Source organism: Lycium barbarum, chromosome 6, assembly GCF_019175385.1.
Source record: "Lycium barbarum isolate Lr01 chromosome 6, ASM1917538v2, whole genome shotgun sequence".
Lineage (NCBI taxonomy): Eukaryota > Viridiplantae > Streptophyta > Magnoliopsida > Solanales > Solanaceae > Lycium > Lycium barbarum.
In genome coordinates, this window is record NC_083342.1 from 2,147,782 (window position 1) to 2,166,000 (window position 18,219).

Sequence of the window (18,219 nt, forward strand, 5' to 3'; positions counted from 1 at the left end):
AAAAAGAGATTTATGATTTTCTCTTAGTAAATATTTCTAGGTAAGTTTCTTGTTGGGATTTATGTTCTCCGTTTTTTACTCCTTCTTTTGAACATGTAAATATAATTTTCTTCTGTCTATGCACTGCTCTTTAGTGCCACATCGGATGTTCAACAAAAGCTGGAGCAACGAGCTATGTATAAAATGGGCCAAATGCAGGCGTTCAAAAGCATACCTTTCTCGGCCTTTTGGCTAAGATCAAGTGTAGTGTCTGTTCTTATTAGTTTAATATTTGATATGTGAACCATCGGTTCACACGATATTAATTCAATTTTTTAAGAGGAAGAGTCTATCAAGGTAGCTTGCTATTTGGGCTCTTGAGTGTCGCCCATGTGTTGCACTATATCATGGGCCTGGCGCACCCCACCAAATCTAGTCCAACATTTGTTTCTAGGCCTAGCCTGTGTTCGTTCTGACTTCTGGTCCAGTTCTCCAAATTTTCATTCAGCTGAAATTTTAATCTAATTAAGAATCTTGTTACATTAGTGATGGAGTGATTCTATATATGTATGTTTAGAAATTTCGTTTGGACTGTGTTTAATGGTACCTTGATATTGTCAACAAGGATTATGAAGACTGTTTTTTTCATTTAAGATTAAGACTTGAATTTGAATACACACAACATGTTCATTAAGATCAAGACATTAGATATAAGTACTACTCATATGCTATTAAGAACCGAATACTAAATTATTAAAATTGCTTTCTAAACATTTGGAAGTATTAAACTAATATAAAGTTCATTAATATTATATTAATAAAATATTTTAAAATAATATGATGGTGGTTGGTGATAGTGATAACAATAACGGTTGTGATAGTCGCCAGGGATAATGGTTGGTGTTGGTATTGGCTTATGGTAGTAGTTGTGGATAGTAACTAGTGGTGATGGTGTGGTTGGATAGTAATGGTTAACAGCGGTGGTGGGGACTTATACTTATGGTGAATGATAACGATAGCTAATGGATGTGATGGCTGAAGATGATAATTGTCGGATAGTGATTGATGACTATTGTGGTAATGGTGGTTGATTGTCATAATTATAAATGATTGCTAGTCTTAGAGATGACCGAGTATGACGATAGGATGCGAAAGTGATTATGGCTGAGGACGATGGTTGTGAGTAGTGGTAGTTGAAAATAACGAGCGACATGAACAATAACAATTAGGAGCGTAATTGGATAGAGTAGTAGTAAAATACTACAACAATTTTGTAAAAATTGTTGAATGGATGACATCTTTTAATGATATTAATACCTTGTTATGGATTTAAATCACTTAGATATATTCATATCCATTAGAACTTAAAAAAAATAATTAAATGCACCTAATATTTGAGATCTTACATGTTAAAATTCGGTGGTTATAAAACTTAAGGAAAGATGTATATTACTATATATAATAAGTGGCAATGTAATGAATTTTGTAGGCCTTAGTTAGTTCTCAACTTTCTTGTTGGAGAGTTTCCTAACCAAATGGTTTGCAATTTCAATTTTACCCTTGTATTTGATATTTATTGCATATATATTAAAGTATATTTTCAATAAATCTAGACACTTCCAAACTTATTTTGGTAATACATGATCCCTCAAATTAACCTTTTGTTACTATTATATATAAGAGCAAATGTGGGGATTTTTGTAGTCCTCACAATAATTTTCAAATTTTTTAAAAACTTTTTAATTAACTACTTTTAGGTCCTAATCTTATTTATTTAAGTCAATTTTTTTGCTTTTTATATTTAAGGTCTACTTTTCAAAAACTATCGAACCTGGAGACTTTTGTAGTCCTCACAATAATTTTCAAAATTTTTAAAACTTTTTAATTAATTACTTTTAGGTCCTAATCTTATTTATGTAAGTCAATTTTTTTGTTTTTTGTTTTTAAGGTCTACTTTTCAAAAGCTATCGAACCCCCTGCCTCATTTTTCATGTTCTTTGGTTTTCTGGTTGGTGCTTGATATCCGCATTTGAGCCCAATTAATCCAAATAATTCGAACTGTATCGCGCTTATTCGGGAGGAGCCTTCCTCCAAAGATTTTTTCCATATCCATGTTCGTACCCCTAATTCCTAATTAAGAGAGAAGCAGCTCCATCCGTTGCAAAAGTTAAAGTATGTATTTGTCTTAAAAGTTCATTAACTATGTATAGATTATTTATTTGGAACTAAATAACTTCAGAAAATTAGGATACATAAGTTATAAATGTCAAATTCTGGCTCCACATTTGATTTGAAGTAAATAATTTCATCAAAATGGAAGTTAAAGTATTAAAGAAGTGGAATGAAAATTTTACTTTCATATAACTACCCACTTGCGGGACTACAATGGGTATATGGTGGTTGTTGTTGTACACTTGTACTAACACAAATTATATTTCTTTAGTTAAAATATCTACTTTTATATTTTGAGTTTGGGCTCGGGCTCAGCACGGGCCTCACATAACTAGTTATTAAGGATAAATTGAAAAAAATATAAAATTATATTATTTTGCAAATATAAGAATATATAGCTCTTTTAAAATAAGCTAAAAAGAAAATAACGACTCATAAAATGAAATAGTAAGCGTTTAGTTTTGAGCTTTTCTTGAAAAAATAGTAAGCGTTTACATATAAAATATTTAAACAAAACATAAGCCATACACAGAAAAGCTTGTAATCGAGTTTTTTGTTAGGTAATTTTTTTTTTTACTAAAAATGATACAGTCGGTTTGTATACGAGCTTCAGCTCTACAATTGCCACCAATTTACTCTCACTCCAGGTAATTTCCATTTCTCAACAATTCCTTATTTTTTCATTTGACCCCCTTTTTTTTTTTTTTTTTTTTTTTTTTATGAATACCATAATTTGTTTACTTTGTGTTTGTAGAAATGCCGCAACGACTGACAGCTTTGCAATTGATGGTCAAAATCTTAACTATTCTGTTGTGACAAGACAAGGAAAATTACTTCCAATTCTTAAAGATTGTTCAATAAAGATTCCTTCTGGACAGTTTTGGATGCTTTTAGGACCCAATGGTTGTGGAAAATCAACCCTTTTAAAGGTACTAAGTTGTCTCAAATTATCTGTCGTGATTTCTATAAATAGTTGTCTTAAATTATTTGTTATTTTAGAAGTTTAAGACCACATTAATTACTCCCTCAGTGCCAATTTAAGTGTCTTAGAGCCCGTTTGGATTGGCTTATAAGTTGCTTATAAGCTGTTTTCAGCTTTTTTGAGTGTTTGGCCGGCCAGTTTAAAGTCATTTTGTGCCTAAAATAAGCTCAAAAAAATAATTGGGACCCATTTGACTTAGCTTATCTAAAGCAGCTTATAAGCCAAAAAAAATAAGTTAGACTACCAACTTATTTTTTTAGCTTATAAGCTTATAGGCATAAGCCCATCCAAACAGGCTCTTACTCTCTTTTTCGGTTTGTCCCAAGAAGAGTATATCTTTCTATATTAAATAATTTGACTATTCAAACATTCTAACGGAAAGATTTAAAGGATATTTTAGTACATTATATATATCTTTAATTTAGGACCATAAGATATGAAAGCCTTTCTTTATTTCTTAAACTCCGTGCCTAGTCAAACTAAGACACTTAAATTGAGACGGAGGGAGTATTTTTTTCAATTTCACCCTTAGTAGTTATTGTTCGTGAAGATCATAAACACCTCAATTATGGGGTGATGTTATGATTGTTCGAATACCAATAAAGGGTAAAACAGTTAAAGCCCCCTCCTAATTAATGTTGTTTTACGGCGTGTAAAAGAGAATCAGACAGATAATTTGAGACGGAGGGAGACAGGGAGTATACACTATGCCTTTAATAGGTTAAAATTTCCTTAAACTATTACTCCCGCCATTTCAATTTGTTTGTATGGTTTTGACTTGACGCGAAATTTAAGAGAAAAAAAAAGAAAGGCTTTTTAATCTTGTGCTTAAACTAAAGATACGTGGACTGTACCAACATGCCCTTTAATCTTGTGATCTTAAACATGCCATGTGGAAATTTGGGACTAAAGAGTTGGCAGAAAAGGAAATAGACATTCTTTTTTAAACAGACTAAAATGGAAAGTAAGACAAAAAAACTGAAGCGGAGGGAGTATCATTTTGCGAGTTTTATACCCAAATGATTGGGTATTTTTGTTATCCCTGGACTATAATTCCCTTTAGATTAAAAACTCCTTGGTTGAATATGTGGCAAAATGTTTGGGATAATTTGCTGAGGCGCGTGAGAGATGAAAAAAGTCTTATAATAAGTCCATCTGGCACAACGAGTTCATGGTAGTTCAAGGGAGTTTAGGTATGAAACTTGCAAAATAGTGATAATATGGAGGCATTTTAACCGATTTACTCAATCATTTTTCCCCGTATACTGCCACTTGGAACTCTTTGGAGGAGCTTTTGGAGCGTGATATTCACGTAGCATGTCATATTCCCTCCAGGGGTAGTTTAATATGAGTTCATGGTAGTTCGGGCCTTCAGGGGGTTCTGTCCAACCCAATAGTTTAGGAGCCTGTTTGGCTTAGTTAGCTGTTTTTAGTTTTTTTGAGTGTTTGGCTGGGCAGCTTATAAGCCATTTTGTGCTTAAAATAAGCCCAAAAAAATAAGTTGGGGTAGCCCAACTTATTTTTTTTGGCTTATAAGCTGCTTTTTTAAGCTAAGCTAAACGGGCCCTAGGTATGAAACTCACAAAATGATGATTGCTTAGGGGGTTTAACCTATTCACTCTTTCTTTTTTTTCTTTTTTCTTTTTTCTTTTTCTTGCTAGTCTGTTAGAATAGAATTGATGGGGTTTTGTGTTTTGTTCTTTTTGGGTGAAATTATCCCAGATATTAGCAGGTCTATTGAGTCCAGATGATGGGTTCTTGTATGTGGAAAGGCCAAGGAGCTTTGTGTATCAGAACCCTGATCATCAGGTGTGTTTACTTGAAGCAATTTTCGATTTTTCGTTTTTAAGTTATCTTTAGAGGATAATGCTGCCTAATGCTCCATCGCCTTCAGATTTGTGGGTTAAATTGGAAGATTAAGCAAGGAATTTTGGCATTGCCATAATGTGCTGATGACTTCTAACTTGTTGATAATGGATGAATTGTGAGATTAATGGTCTAAAGCTTGATACTCGAGACAATTATGACAATCGCAACAACAACTACTACACCTCAATGCCAATCTAGTTGAGATCACTCATATGCATCCTCACTATCTATGTCGTGATATTTGAATCCGTTATGTCCAATATTAAAAAAAATATAGGCTTCTTATCAGAACTGGTAAATAAGTGAGGCTTGAGGTTTTAATGGAAAAACTGCAAAAGAACGTAAATCATAAGGGACAATCATGGATAATATCTAACAGTCTATGAAGTGGGTGAAAACCATGGGAGACAAGGGTTCAAATCAAGCGGACATAAGAATGGCTGTCGATTTTTTCCATCTGCCTAAGCCTTATAGGGTAGAGTTATGCAGTACCTGTGCTGGTGTGAGCTAATAGTTCCTGCTTTGATTGTTGAGGTATGCATAGACTGGTTCAGACACCAGCGTTATAAAATGAGAATGTAAATCATAAGGGAACCATAGAAGATTGAGCACTTTATCTTGTATAAGTTAAATTTTAATTAGAGAGATAAACACCACTTGATAATGATCCTACAGATGTAATTAAGCTTTTGAATTTCTTGCTTTTCTTGAACTATATCTCAGTCAAGTTTAGATTTGGCAAAGACTATTCTTTTCAGCTTTTTGCGTCATAAGGACTAAATGTCTTTATAGAACTTCTATTGTCGTTCTACAAGTAATCTGCCCTAGAGCTTAGTTAAGTGGCAAAGGTTGACTTATGACTTGGGTCACATGTTCGAGCCCTGCGCCATGCGAACTAAAGCCTGATATGTAAGTGGAGAACGATAGAGGGGCAGACCCATCATCCCCAAGTTTTGATCCGCGGCTGATCCTAAGTATTGGCCCTCAACGGATTTCATGGTCTTCCAATAAAAGAGTTGGCTAAATTTGAATAAGTTTCTTTAGTTTCTACGTCGAATTGCTGATTATACTGGTCTGTAACTCTGTATGACCATTAATTTGGGTGGAGCTTGCAGTTTATACATCTTTGGAGACCTCTAGGATATGTGGTAGTGAAGTCCAAATCATTTTGGCATTGCACCCACGAGTCATTTAGTAGCACAAGTGTGTCATAATTCTAAGCTCTGAATTTTATTCTCTTTGAATTGGATTTACTGATTCCAGAGTGCGAACCTATAGAGTTTCTGTTACAATTGATCCTTTTGCCTTTTGTATGGTAAATATACAAGGCTTCTATAACATAGCCTCGCATGCTTTTGGCATGATGAATTCACGAGGTCTCTCCAAACCAGATGATGTGCTTGGCATGGCTAAAGCAGGGAGCTAAGCTTGCCTTTGTATTATGCTAGTTTAGTTGGATCGCTGGTTGGTTTTATTGGTTTGGTTTTATGCCTAAACCTACAAACTGGCTTTGATATGAATTTGTGACTTTCCACGGCTACATATTGGTAAAGTTAATTCAGCTCTGAAATGTATGGCTTGTATTTCTTGTGCTTACAGGTCGTGATGCCTACAGTGGAAGCTGATGTTGCTTTTGGACTTGGTAAATTAAACTTAACACCAAATGAGATTAGGACTCGGGTGGCAAGAGCTTTAGATGCAGTTGGGATGTCTGAATATCTGAAAGTATGTTCTTCAGATATGGTTTCTTGAGTTCCTATAATATAACCGAACTACTCTCACATCTGTGCTTGTGTACGCTGAACAGAAACCAGTTCACACTCTTAGTGGTGGTCAGAAACAAAGGGTTGCTACTGCTGGTGCTTTGGCGGAAGCTTGTAAAGTTTTGTTACTTGATGAACTGACTACTTTTTTGGATGAAACTGATCAGGTATAATCTGATTCAACTTTTATGTTAGTACTTTGTAGCATCCAATCTTTCATTTGTTAGGTAAATCGCACATGACCTACCAATGAAAAAATTTCATGCCCTTTCCGGAATGAATAATGAATAAACATTTAGATTATACCTTCCGAGAAAAGGGTATCTAGAAATTTAACTAAGAAGATCGGTATCAGATGAAAAAAAACTGCTGCAGTTTAATGCTACTTTGGTCACCTCAATCATTTAGTGTGCTATCCAACTGTTGGAAATGTCAAAAGAAAGGACCTAAAGGGCATTTTCTTGAACTGAAACTGCTCAAAATAACGTTCAAGTGAAATCCTATGTAATACAATAGATGTTCCAAATTTGAAACTTCGGCTCATGTTCAACAGAGAGAGGTAGCATCATCATAGTGTCAAATACCTTAATCTCTATCCATCGAATACTGCAAACTACCTTTGGAACAAGGGGCTAAGTTTTTCTGGCTTTAGGGGAAATCTAGTACAACTATACTAAAGCGGAGTCGTATTTTTCTTTGACTGACTTGCTTCTGTGCATGACATAGTGTATTCCTTATCCTTGTTCTTTGAATTCATTTTCGCCTTTGGCTTTTGTCTTGGCCGGAAGAGGAAGATTTGAAAATCACACTGAGTTAGACATCTATATTTACCTCCAAGTGCCTGTGATGGGTAGGCTAGGATCCATCATAGAAGCTACGGCCCAAACTCAGTATTTGTGTTACGAAATTCACTTAATATGTATAAATGATATATCAAGAACCCAAAATACTCTGTGGTATAAGAATCCATAAATTTAAAATTCTAGATCCGCCTCTGGTGATCAGTGGCGGATCCAGAATTTTCATTCAGGGTGTTCGAAAAAAAGAAGCAGCTAAATATAATTTATTTAGGGTGTTCAAAAGTTAATAAATGGACATAAACACATAAAATTTACCCCTATATATACACTGTAATTTTTTGCCGAGGGTGTGAACACCCTCCACAACATGTGGATCTGTCCCTGCTGGTGATGGACAAAGGCCTACCGTTCCCGAGATAAACTTAATATGTGCTTTTGGATGCCATTTTCCCCACTTTTTTTTTTCTCAATTTACTCCATGGATGAGGAGAAAAAGAACAATATGCTGTTTAGTTCGGAAATGCTTTTATCTGGAATAGATCAATTACACGAGTGAAATATTTTTTTCCTCTCCAACTTTTGCTAGATTGGAGTGATAAAAGCAATGAGAAACTCCATGGATACATCTAAAGGAATAACAGCATTGTGGGTGACCCATCGATTGGAAGAACTAGAGTTTGCAGATGGTGCAGTGTACATGGAAGATGGAAAAATCGTCCGACAAGGTGATGCAACTAGTATAAGGAAATTCATTGAAGATAAAGTGTCATCTTATGTTAACCAAATAAACTTGTAACCACTTTTTCCTTAATGATCCTCTATATTCTGAGGTGGATCCAAAATTTGAACATTATCCGTTCAAGTTCGGGATTTTACCACATCACATTTGATTTACAGGGTCAAGTTCTATTATTTGTACTTATGTAATAAATTTTTAACATAAATCTAGTGTTCGAGCCAAAGATATTGAGTTCGGATGAATCTGTAAGTCATACTCTGTATCCGCCCGTGTACATATACAAAAGGAATGTACTATAGTCCTTTTCAGGCAAAAAAATAAAATAAAAAATACTATGTTACATCCTCTTTTCTCCATGCTAAGTATGCAAGGTGTAGTTCCTTTTCAGGTCTTTTCAGTTTTGAATTACAAGCTAAGGTTAGTTGAACTATGCAAAAATATATGTTCCAAGCACGAATAAAGAAGAGTGTAGTAAATTAGTGACCCTTCTAAATAAGTTCACAATACTACTCCATCCGTTCACTTTTACTTATCATTTTTCACATATCAAGATAAGACAAATTTATTTTTCCTGTTTTACCCTTAACATTAATTACTCATTCCAAATCATTTTCCAAAACCAATACCATTATATACCAATTAATATGGACATCATGGTCAAATACACACTTTATTTATTATTTCTTAAACAGCGTGAAAAATTAAAAGTGGACAAGAAAAAGTAAACGGAGGGAGTAATAATAATTCTCTGAATTAAATTAATGATGTTTCTAAATAAGTTCAACAATACTAATAATAATTCTCTTGAATTAAAATGGATACATATGACTCATATAGTTAACTAGCTTATTTGAAATCGCAATTGAAAAGCTTAGTCAAGTAGAGATTTCTATTGTGAAAACAATATATCAAGCAACAATTGAAATAGTGGGAACAAATGATGTGGAACTAGTGATTAGTATTAAAAAAACATGTTGTAATATGTTTATTTCGTACTCTAATTGCTCCAAATTTTCGCTCTCATATTAATTCATATTGTTAGAAAATTAATGTCCCTTTAATTAATGAGATAACGGTTAAAACCACACCTGAACTATTACTTTTTCGTGAGTTTCCTACCTGAATTATAAGGTGTGCAAGTTTTCTACTTTGAACTATCACCAACTATTTATCAAAACACACCTCATCTATCAGTTGTTCCATTTTCCTACCTCAACTATTCAGGTAGGAAAAGGGAACAACTATTAGTTGAGGTGTGTTTTGATAAATAGTTAGTGATAGTCCAAGTAGGAAACTCAAGAAAAATCGATAGTTCAGTTGTGTTTTTGACTCATAACTCTTTAATTAAATACACTAATGTAACCTATATATTAGGTAATTAATTATTTATCTTGTCTCCAACTAAATAATTAATTAGATAAATATATTTTGATAATTTATTTAGTGTTCTTAGGGCAACCATGTTTTATAGAGAAGTCCTTTGAATCAGGTATTTTGTTTAGGTGTCCTAATCCCACTTATATAAATGCATGTGAAATCCATGAATCCTGTATAAAATGTTAAGAATATGATAGAAGACTCCTAGGGTTTTCTGTCAAGGTTTCTCAGTGCGGCGTTTGATCAAATGGAACAATCATGGCCGAAAGAACAATGCTATTTAAATTTTTCGTTGAAGAACTCTATGTTTGTATTTAATTTTTAACACATGGTATTAGATCTTGCCTTTAGCCTTCTTGTTCAGTATCTAGTACTAAAATTGATCATAGCCCTGAAAATCTCGATTTATATGATGACCTAATTTTGATAATAACTTTTTAATTTGACAAACACGACGGAAATCTGGGGTCTTCTTGAAATTAAAATCAGGACTATAACTTGAAAAATTTAGCCACCTTCTATATGAGATACGTTATTCAGATTACCTCAGGTGGCGAAGAGACGATCGAGGTGTCAAACCTTCCCCTTGATGTGAGCTCTTGGGAAAATAATCCTTATTTAGTATCAGTTTTAACTAACGCCTTCAACAAAATATAGGATAATTTTAACCCCAAAAGTTAAATCGGGATAACCCACCTAATCCCTTGAACTAAACGGCCCCTTCGAGGTTGTTTTGTTCACTGAATAAAGAATAATAATTGCCGGATAAAATATGGGATTATTAAATCTTATGTTTGCTTGGATTTTTTGTTTCGGTATTTTGCAATTTCAGGATTAATTATACCATAAATTTGATCCTATTTTATACCGCAGTCCAATTCAGGTGGCATAATAATTCCGCAATTAGTTATTCATGGATATAAACAATCAAATGACCAAAATATCTTTCTTTAAAGCTTTTCTCCCAGAATTCTTTATGAATGTCAATGTTAAAATTAAGTTTATTTAATATTAAATTGAACACAATCATTACTTAATTCTCATAGTATCTATCAAAAATTACATTCAATACATAATCCAATCATTACTTAATTCTCATAGTATAATCCTCTCATTATAATTTCGGAAGAACTATTTTGTGAACCAAACGGCTCTTTATTTAGTGGATGGTATCAATTTTCCAATTGTAGTATATCTGGAAGTATATTGAAGCTCAATATATTTTAATTGAAGTGCGTAGGAAACCATATTAGTTCACAAAGTAACCAAATCAATATGGCATACATACTGACAATTTGATTGCAATGGTTATTACGTTTTCCAGTAGACAATTTGATTGCAATGATTATTACGTTTTCCAGTAGACACCTAATTATTCAACACACAATTTAGAATTTTAATACACTTGAATTTCTATTCCCATATTTCTTTTAGCAAATCAATAATGTTCGCTCGTATGTCTTTTCGTTATAAGAACACATTTGCAGAAAATAATGTTTTTGCTATTATTAGATGAGTTTCTTACACCAACAATATTTTGATTTACAACAACAATAATTTCACAAATGGGGTCTGAGGAGGGTAGCGTGTATGCAGACCTTACATCTACCTTGAGAAGGTAGATAAACTGTTTCGGAGAGACCCTCGACTCAAATAAAATATTCTAACTTAATTATAAGAATTACTTTATGTTTTTTGGGATTTATAAGCATTATGCTTATATATTTGTGTCCATCTTGAATCAAATCCACATTTTGTTTAACTTGATTACAAAGGTTAATTATTTTGACAAGATGTTGTTTTTTGACTTTTCTCTATATCTTGTGTTTAGGACTAGCCATAGATCTTGAATACTCAATATAAAAGAAATTAAGTCATTTAATCACGTAAAATTAAGTTATTAAATTTTAATGACACCTATTTAGTTTAGTTATCTCGTTAAATATTGAGTCCCTTTAGCTTCTTTTTATACACTATATATAATAAATATTGAATCCCTTTAGCTTCTTTGCAAGTTTTCTTTATATTTGAATTCCCTTTAGTCAAAGTCTCAGCTACGCTATTGGTATTTCAGCATAGAGCTTAATGTCACATTGTTTAAATATGTGTGTCCATTATTCCTCATAGGTGGTATTCTGGTAAAGCATCAAATTGGAGATTTTGATGTAATGCGACTGTTTGTTTAGTGAACTTTCTGTCATAGACACCGTTGAAAAAATAGATTGAATGAGATGGTTCATCATGTTTAAAAAATTTTGCTTAACCAAGTTTGTCTGCTGCTGGTGGCCATTGGTTAAGCAGTATACCTCAGCTTTAACTAAATCGATTAGATTTGACATTGTTTTCTTTGTATATTATTTTGAATTGCACGGAAACACTAAGATGATTATGAGAGCTTACCATAAAGAAATGAGTTTAAGTTACTAGTGCTCAATTCACTTAGTTAGTAATAGTGACCCAATTTCTAGTATTAACCATGAACTTAACTACTTAGCTTCTCATTCTTAATTTGACTAATGTAAACCGGTAATGTAAATAATTTTTATTTGTTACTTTAAAGTTACTAACCTTACTTAAGGTTCATAATTATCTTTCAGGTGATTTGATAGCGTAACGGTTTTTTACACAATTATAGACTTAAACTCAAGAAAGAACTTATGACCTCACGGATGGAGAAGATCGAATCATCAATATTTTTATAAATACTTTGGTTTTCAGTACTGACTCTTTCATTTGCTCATACTTCAATTCCCTTCTCTCTATGTCCCCCCCCCCCCCCCCCCCCCCCCCCCGTTATTCCCTTCTCTCTTCGCTACTCATAAATATAGTACTCCAATAACTATTACTCTCTCCATCCTAATTTACGTGAAGGTGTTTGACTGAATACAGAGAATGAAAGAAAGATTTTTAAAATTTGTGGTCTAAAACAAGCCATAGATATTTATGTGGCTGTAACTAATTTCATTAAGGGGCAAAATGGAAAGTATAAAGTTAGATTATTTTCACATATAAAAAGATGTCATTTTTCATGGACTGATTACAAAGACAAGAGTCACATAAATTGGGACAAAGGGAGTATTATTATTTTATTTGATATTCAAGTATCTTTGCCTCCAAGGGTCGTGGTGGGCGGATAAGATTCCGTCACCCTTAACTAGAAATTTCAGGTTCCTGAAAATGAATGAAAATCCCGATAAAGCGCTTCTCCTTTTAAGAAATTATGTTGCATGAATCTGAATTAGTCGGAACCCTAAACGAGGACCAATTACCTAGTGGAAAACTAAGATAAAATGTAAACACGAGATGAAGAAAAACAAGAAAAAGGGTGCATAGTTTATGAACCCCCAAGAGCAGATCTGATAAATTTGGGACCAATCTTAGAGACCATGGGTCCAAATGATCAAGAAATTGCAATGATCTCAATTGAAACTTCCTTTTTAAGTATATGGCCAACCAATCACCTACATCAAATTGTATACACTCGCAAGTGTAAGCTAAGCAATATCATATAAATACTTTCGTGGTACTCAATCCACTTGAGATCTCTATCTTCCTGCATTTCCAAGCAAAACTATGAGCTATAATATATAGTTCCTTAACCTCCACCCAAGCCCCACCTACCCACCCCCCAAATCTTTCCATTCGAACTCTCTTTCAAGATTTGGATGGTCAGTCTTTGAATGAAAGTGGAGATATATTTTCCTTCTTGTAACCACCAATTGTAACTTCCCACCAAACTACAATGTTAAGGAATGCTATACCAGCTTGAGTTTGAATATACTCCTAAAGAATTTGTACACTATTTGTGTATAATAGGAGTGGGAAAATAAAAAATAAAAAGATATTCGTTCAACATATCCAATTTTGGACGGATTAATGACCCGTCCATTTATTAATATCCACCTAAATTTAGCCAATCTAAAACTTGAACTGATTTGAGCTGAATATGTAGCATAAATTGACTCATGAATCACCTTGTGAAAATATTTATATTTTGGTTTGATATGCTTGCTATATACAACTATAGTAAGAAGAAGAAAAAGTTTTATTAGTTTTGTTTGATAATTAAGCAAATTAGAAGTAAAAAAAAAAAAAAAAAAAAAAGATATAGTAAAACTTGGTAACAGTTGGACATGGTGGCTTAGATCCTTTGTTTAGTTTATCTTTCCAGCCTATCTTAGCCTAACTACGTTTTTGGCAGGATTGAGTAATGATCAATTTATTAATTTAACCCATTTTGACGAGACTCGTCAAAGTTCAATCCTACCCATTCATTTGTCACCTCTAACTTGGTGTATATTAACCTATTGTAATATAATTTGATAAGAAATTAAGCTCTACTAGTACATAGTAATTTGTTCTAAAACTGAACATCCCTTCTCCCCCTTACCTAACACATTCTTTCCTTTCCATATATAAAAACCCAACTCTTCTCATCTATTATCAACAACGCTGCATCATTCTCCTCTCAAATTTCAAACCTCCCCTCTTCCATCTCTCTCTCTATTCCAATAACCGTCCCATTCTTTTCATAAAGAGAAACAACAACCAAAAAAAAAAAAAAAATGAAATACCAAGTTCTTTCTTCCCTTTCACTTGTTTTACTTATCCTCCATTTTTCAACCTTAACACTAGCTCAAACAGCCACAGCCCCTGCTCCTTCTGGCCCAACAAACATAACACAAATCCTAGAAAAAGCTGGCCAATTCACCACTTTAATTCGACTCATGAAAGTCACAAGTGTTGGTGATCAAATCAACACACAACTCAACAATTCTAATCAAGGCATGACTGTTTTTGCACCACCTGATAATGCATTTTCCAGCCTAAAATCAGGCACTGTTAATTCTTTAAGTGCTCAACAACAAGTTGCACTTGTGCAATTTCATGTTCTTCCTAATTTTATTTCTATGACACAATTTCAAACTGTGAGTAACCCTTTAAGGACACAAGCTGGTGATGCTAGTCCAGGTGACTTCCCGTTGAACGTGACGACTTCCGGCAACCAAGTGAATGTGTCCACCGGTGTTGATGATGCTACTGTGGCTAACACTATTTACACTGATGGTCAGCTTGCAGTTTATCAGGTTGAATTAATATTAATCATAAAATTATGAATTTGATACGAAGGAAAATGTTTTTTAGAAAATAATTATTTTTTCTAATGTTTGATTGCAAAACAAATATTATGAAAAATGACTTTCCTTACTTTTAGGTGAAAGTCATTTTCCATTATAAGTATCTCAAACACTAAACTTCATATTACTACTTTGACCAAATTAGATATTATTATTCTTTCTAATATAACACTGTCTGATTTGCTAATTAATATTATTATGAATCTTTAAGAAATGTTTTCTTGAAAAATATTTTTTCACTTTCCAACTGAACACTGAAAATATCTTTTAGGAGAATATTTTTCAGAAAATAAGTCAGTTTTCAGAGAGTTTAAATTTTGCGTGGGGGTGGGGTGGGGGGTGGGGGGGGTGGGGGGGGAAATGAACCCATCCTATCAAACACACCCTAAAAGTAAAATGTTGTTAGATGGAAATAACTCTAAAAAATTTCCCTTTAAAAAAGATTATACTAACCCTTCACATTGACGTGCAAAGATGTAAATTTAAAGCGAGGTAAGTTATACGCCATTATTAAGAAATTTTTACACCATCATGTCACATTTTACCTGTTGTAATAATTAACTTATTTTTTTTTTTTCAAAATTACAGTCCCACATCTAAAAGAGATTTACCAATATATATATATATATAACCATTTGGATGATATGATATATAGTGTAAAAATTATTTGCACTGACAACGTATATAGGTATCTAAATTCTTCCAATTTCTTGAAATCTAATTCCTGATCATTTAAGTTAATGTATCACATCTTAGAGAGTAACTTTTATTTAGATAATTGTCATAGTATCTAATTATTTTCCTATATCAGGTTGATAAAGTGCTTCAACCTATGAGTATCTTTGCTGCTGCTGCTCCGGCAACGGCACCGACTCCGGCAACATTAAAGAAGAAGTCTCCGGCAGGATTGAGCCCTAGCTCCGGCAGTGACGACTCGCCGGCAGATGCTTCAGGTGCTGATCAGAGGATTGCCATGCATGGCATGGCAGTTTTGGTTTTTGGAGTTTCTTTGTTTGCATTGTTGTAATTACTTTAGAAATTGGATGGTGAGGATTCGTTGTGATTTTTGATGGAGTTGGTTCAAACGGTTGTGATTCCTTTGAATAATGTACCCCTTTCATTCTTATATTCCTTTATTTTGGGTATATTCATCTGTAAACTAAGAAACAATTTTTGATGTATCTACAATTATCTGTAGTTCGTTATGTTTTTGTCTCTTCTGGCATTTGTATTACAATTTTGTTTAAAATGTTTTCGCCAAATTAATTTCCGTCAATCATCATACCCTGGTGTAAAATAATTCTATTTCCTTTAAAAAGTTTTGCTTAGCTTTTAAACGAAAAAGTTTCTTTTATTGAGTGGTAGTTAATCATGGAATGAATTGTCATTGGAATGGAGAAATTAATCCTTGGTATGAAACATTCTCCTTGAATCTTATACAGATAAATTTTGATTTGTTGAGCTAGTACGTTCCAATTACCTAATGATTCTAAAATAATCCAGAAGATATAACGGTAAAAAACCACCTTGAATTATTGTTTTTTCGTGAGTTTCACATCGTCTCTGGCTACGTTAAAATCGAAGAGGAAGTCTCGGCAGGACTGAGTCCTAGCTCCGGCAGTGACGACTCGCCGGCGGATGCTTCAATTGCTGAGAGGATTGCCATTCATGGCATGGCGGTTTTAGTTTTCCGAGTTTCCTTATTTGTATTGTTGTAAATTTTAGAAGATATTCGTTGTGATTTTTGATGAGTTGGTTCAACGGTTGTGATTCATTTGAATAATGTACGTACCCTTTCATTTTGAATTCCTTTATTTTGGGTATATTCAGCTGTAAACCAAGAAACAATTTTTGATGTATCTACAATTACATCTGTATTTCATTACTATATTTTTGTCCCTAGATTTGCCTTATTATCTCTTCCGCATTTGTATACCATTTCGTTTAAAATGTTTTGGCCAAATTTTCGCAATTCACATCATGATTTAAAATACGTGAATTTGTGTTAGTTGAACCAGTGAATTTGATAGGATTGCCATGCATGGTGCGGTGGTTTTGGTTAATGGAATTCCTTGTTTAACTTTTAGAAATTGGATGGTGAGGATTCGTTGTGATTTTTGATGGAGTTGGTTGTTGTGATTCCTTTGAATAATGTACGTACCCTTTCATTTTGAATTCCTTTATTTTGGGTATATGATCATCTGTAAACTAAGAAACATTTTTTGATGTATCAACGATTATATCTGTTTTTCATTATAGTTTGTCTCTTCTGATTTGTAGTACCATTTCATTTAAAATGTTTTGGACAGATTTCAGTTAATCGCACCATAAAATACTTCTAAATATTCTTTTAAAAAGTTTTGCGTAACTTTTAAACAGAAGTGTTTCTATTACAACAACAACAACAACAACAACAACAACCCAGTGAAATCCCACAACGTGGGGTCTGGGGAGGGTAGAGTGTACGCAGACCTTACTCCTACCAAGGTAGGATGGCTGTTTCCGAGAGACCCTCGACTCAATAAAAACATAAAAAGAGGTCAGATACGGCTAAGAGATTCAAAGCGATATGGAAATGAAGTAACGCAAGCGACACAGATAACATAGAATAATCAAAGCACAGGAAATAACAGATAATAGCATAATAGCATAAATTAGAGCACAAGAAATTATACTACGATAATGCGACTATTAATAAGGCAGGGTAATGAGACTATCTACTAGCCTTCTACCCTAATATGGGTCGTCCAAACCCTCCTATCTAAGGTCATGTCCTCGGTAAGCTGTAACTGCGCCATGTCGTGTCTAATTACCTCTCCCCAATACTTCTTTGGCCTACCCCTACCTATTATTGAGTGGTAAATTCAGTGATAGAATTGTTTTGAGAATGGAGAAATCGATCATAGAAAGCGCTTACTCTAAAGTAGAAATTCGGGATATCTGTATTTTAAAAGTTCTCAACTCCAGTACATTGTAAGAGGGTTATTCCGTGTTTTAAGTAGGAATATTTTTGTCCAAGTTTTATTTCCACATTGAAAATGATCATTTCTCAATTACATTTTAAACTGTGACTAAATATCACTCCAAAGAAGGGATTTAATGCTCAGTTGGTTGGCTATTTAAACTTTCACCTTGTTAGTGAGGGTTCGAATCCGCACGTTATAATCCCCTCCCCATATCCCTTCCCCTACCCCTATGTAATAAAAAATAAAAGATTAAAAAAAAAAAATACCACTCCAAGTAAATTGTCCACAAATATACACCACTTAATTTTTACGTTGGGCTGTTGAGCGGAAAAAGCTTATAAGCTGAAAGCCCATATAGAGAGGCCTCTCGTATCATTTTTTTTGTGTGGAGTGTCCTTCAAATGCACTTGTCTTTAATTTTTGTCCCTCAAACT

At 33.6% G+C, this 18,219-nt stretch overlaps 2 protein-coding genes and 1 non-coding gene across 3 annotated transcripts; all 3 read left to right on the forward strand.

Moving 5' to 3' along the window:
• Positions 1–210: 210 nt before the first annotated feature.
• LOC132600896 (U2 spliceosomal RNA) lies at positions 211–406 on the forward strand. The gene has a single exon (XR_009567363.1). It is a non-coding gene; the product is annotated as a U2 spliceosomal RNA (small nuclear RNA).
• Positions 407–2,626: 2,220 nt separating this feature from the next.
• On the forward strand, positions 2,627–8,649 carry LOC132600435 (ABC transporter I family member 10). The gene is made up of 6 exons (XM_060313609.1): positions 2,627–2,798; positions 2,906–3,080; positions 4,856–4,942; positions 6,602–6,727; positions 6,810–6,932; positions 8,152–8,649. The coding sequence occupies exons 1-6, from the start codon at positions 2,734–2,736 to the stop codon at positions 8,359–8,361; spliced, it is 786 nt and encodes a 261-aa protein (XP_060169592.1). The 5' UTR covers positions 2,627–2,733; the 3' UTR covers positions 8,362–8,649.
• A 5,459-nt stretch (positions 8,650–14,108) lies between these two features.
• LOC132600436 (fasciclin-like arabinogalactan protein 12) lies at positions 14,109–16,034 on the forward strand. Its single transcript, XM_060313610.1, has 2 exons — positions 14,109–14,768; positions 15,631–16,034. The coding sequence occupies exons 1-2, from the start codon at positions 14,247–14,249 to the stop codon at positions 15,844–15,846; spliced, it is 738 nt and encodes a 245-aa protein (XP_060169593.1). The 5' UTR covers positions 14,109–14,246; the 3' UTR covers positions 15,847–16,034.
• The last annotated feature ends 2,185 nt before the right edge of the window (positions 16,035–18,219 follow it).

Coding starts and splice junctions, on each gene's coding strand:
- LOC132600436 (XM_060313610.1), top strand. CDS start 14,247: ATGAAATACCAAGTTCTTTCTTCCCTTTCACTTGTTTTACTTATCCTC. Junction 14,769..15,630: donor GTCAGCTTGCAGTTTATCAG/GTTGAATTAATA, acceptor TTCCTATATCAG/GTTGATAAAGTGCTTCAACC.
- LOC132600435 (XM_060313609.1), top strand. CDS start 2,734: ATGATACAGTCGGTTTGTATACGAGCTTCAGCTCTACAATTGCCACCA. Junction 2,799..2,905: donor CCAATTTACTCTCACTCCAG/GTAATTTCCATT, acceptor TTGTGTTTGTAG/AAATGCCGCAACGACTGACA. Junction 4,943..6,601: donor ATCAGAACCCTGATCATCAG/GTGTGTTTACTT, acceptor TTGTGCTTACAG/GTCGTGATGCCTACAGTGGA.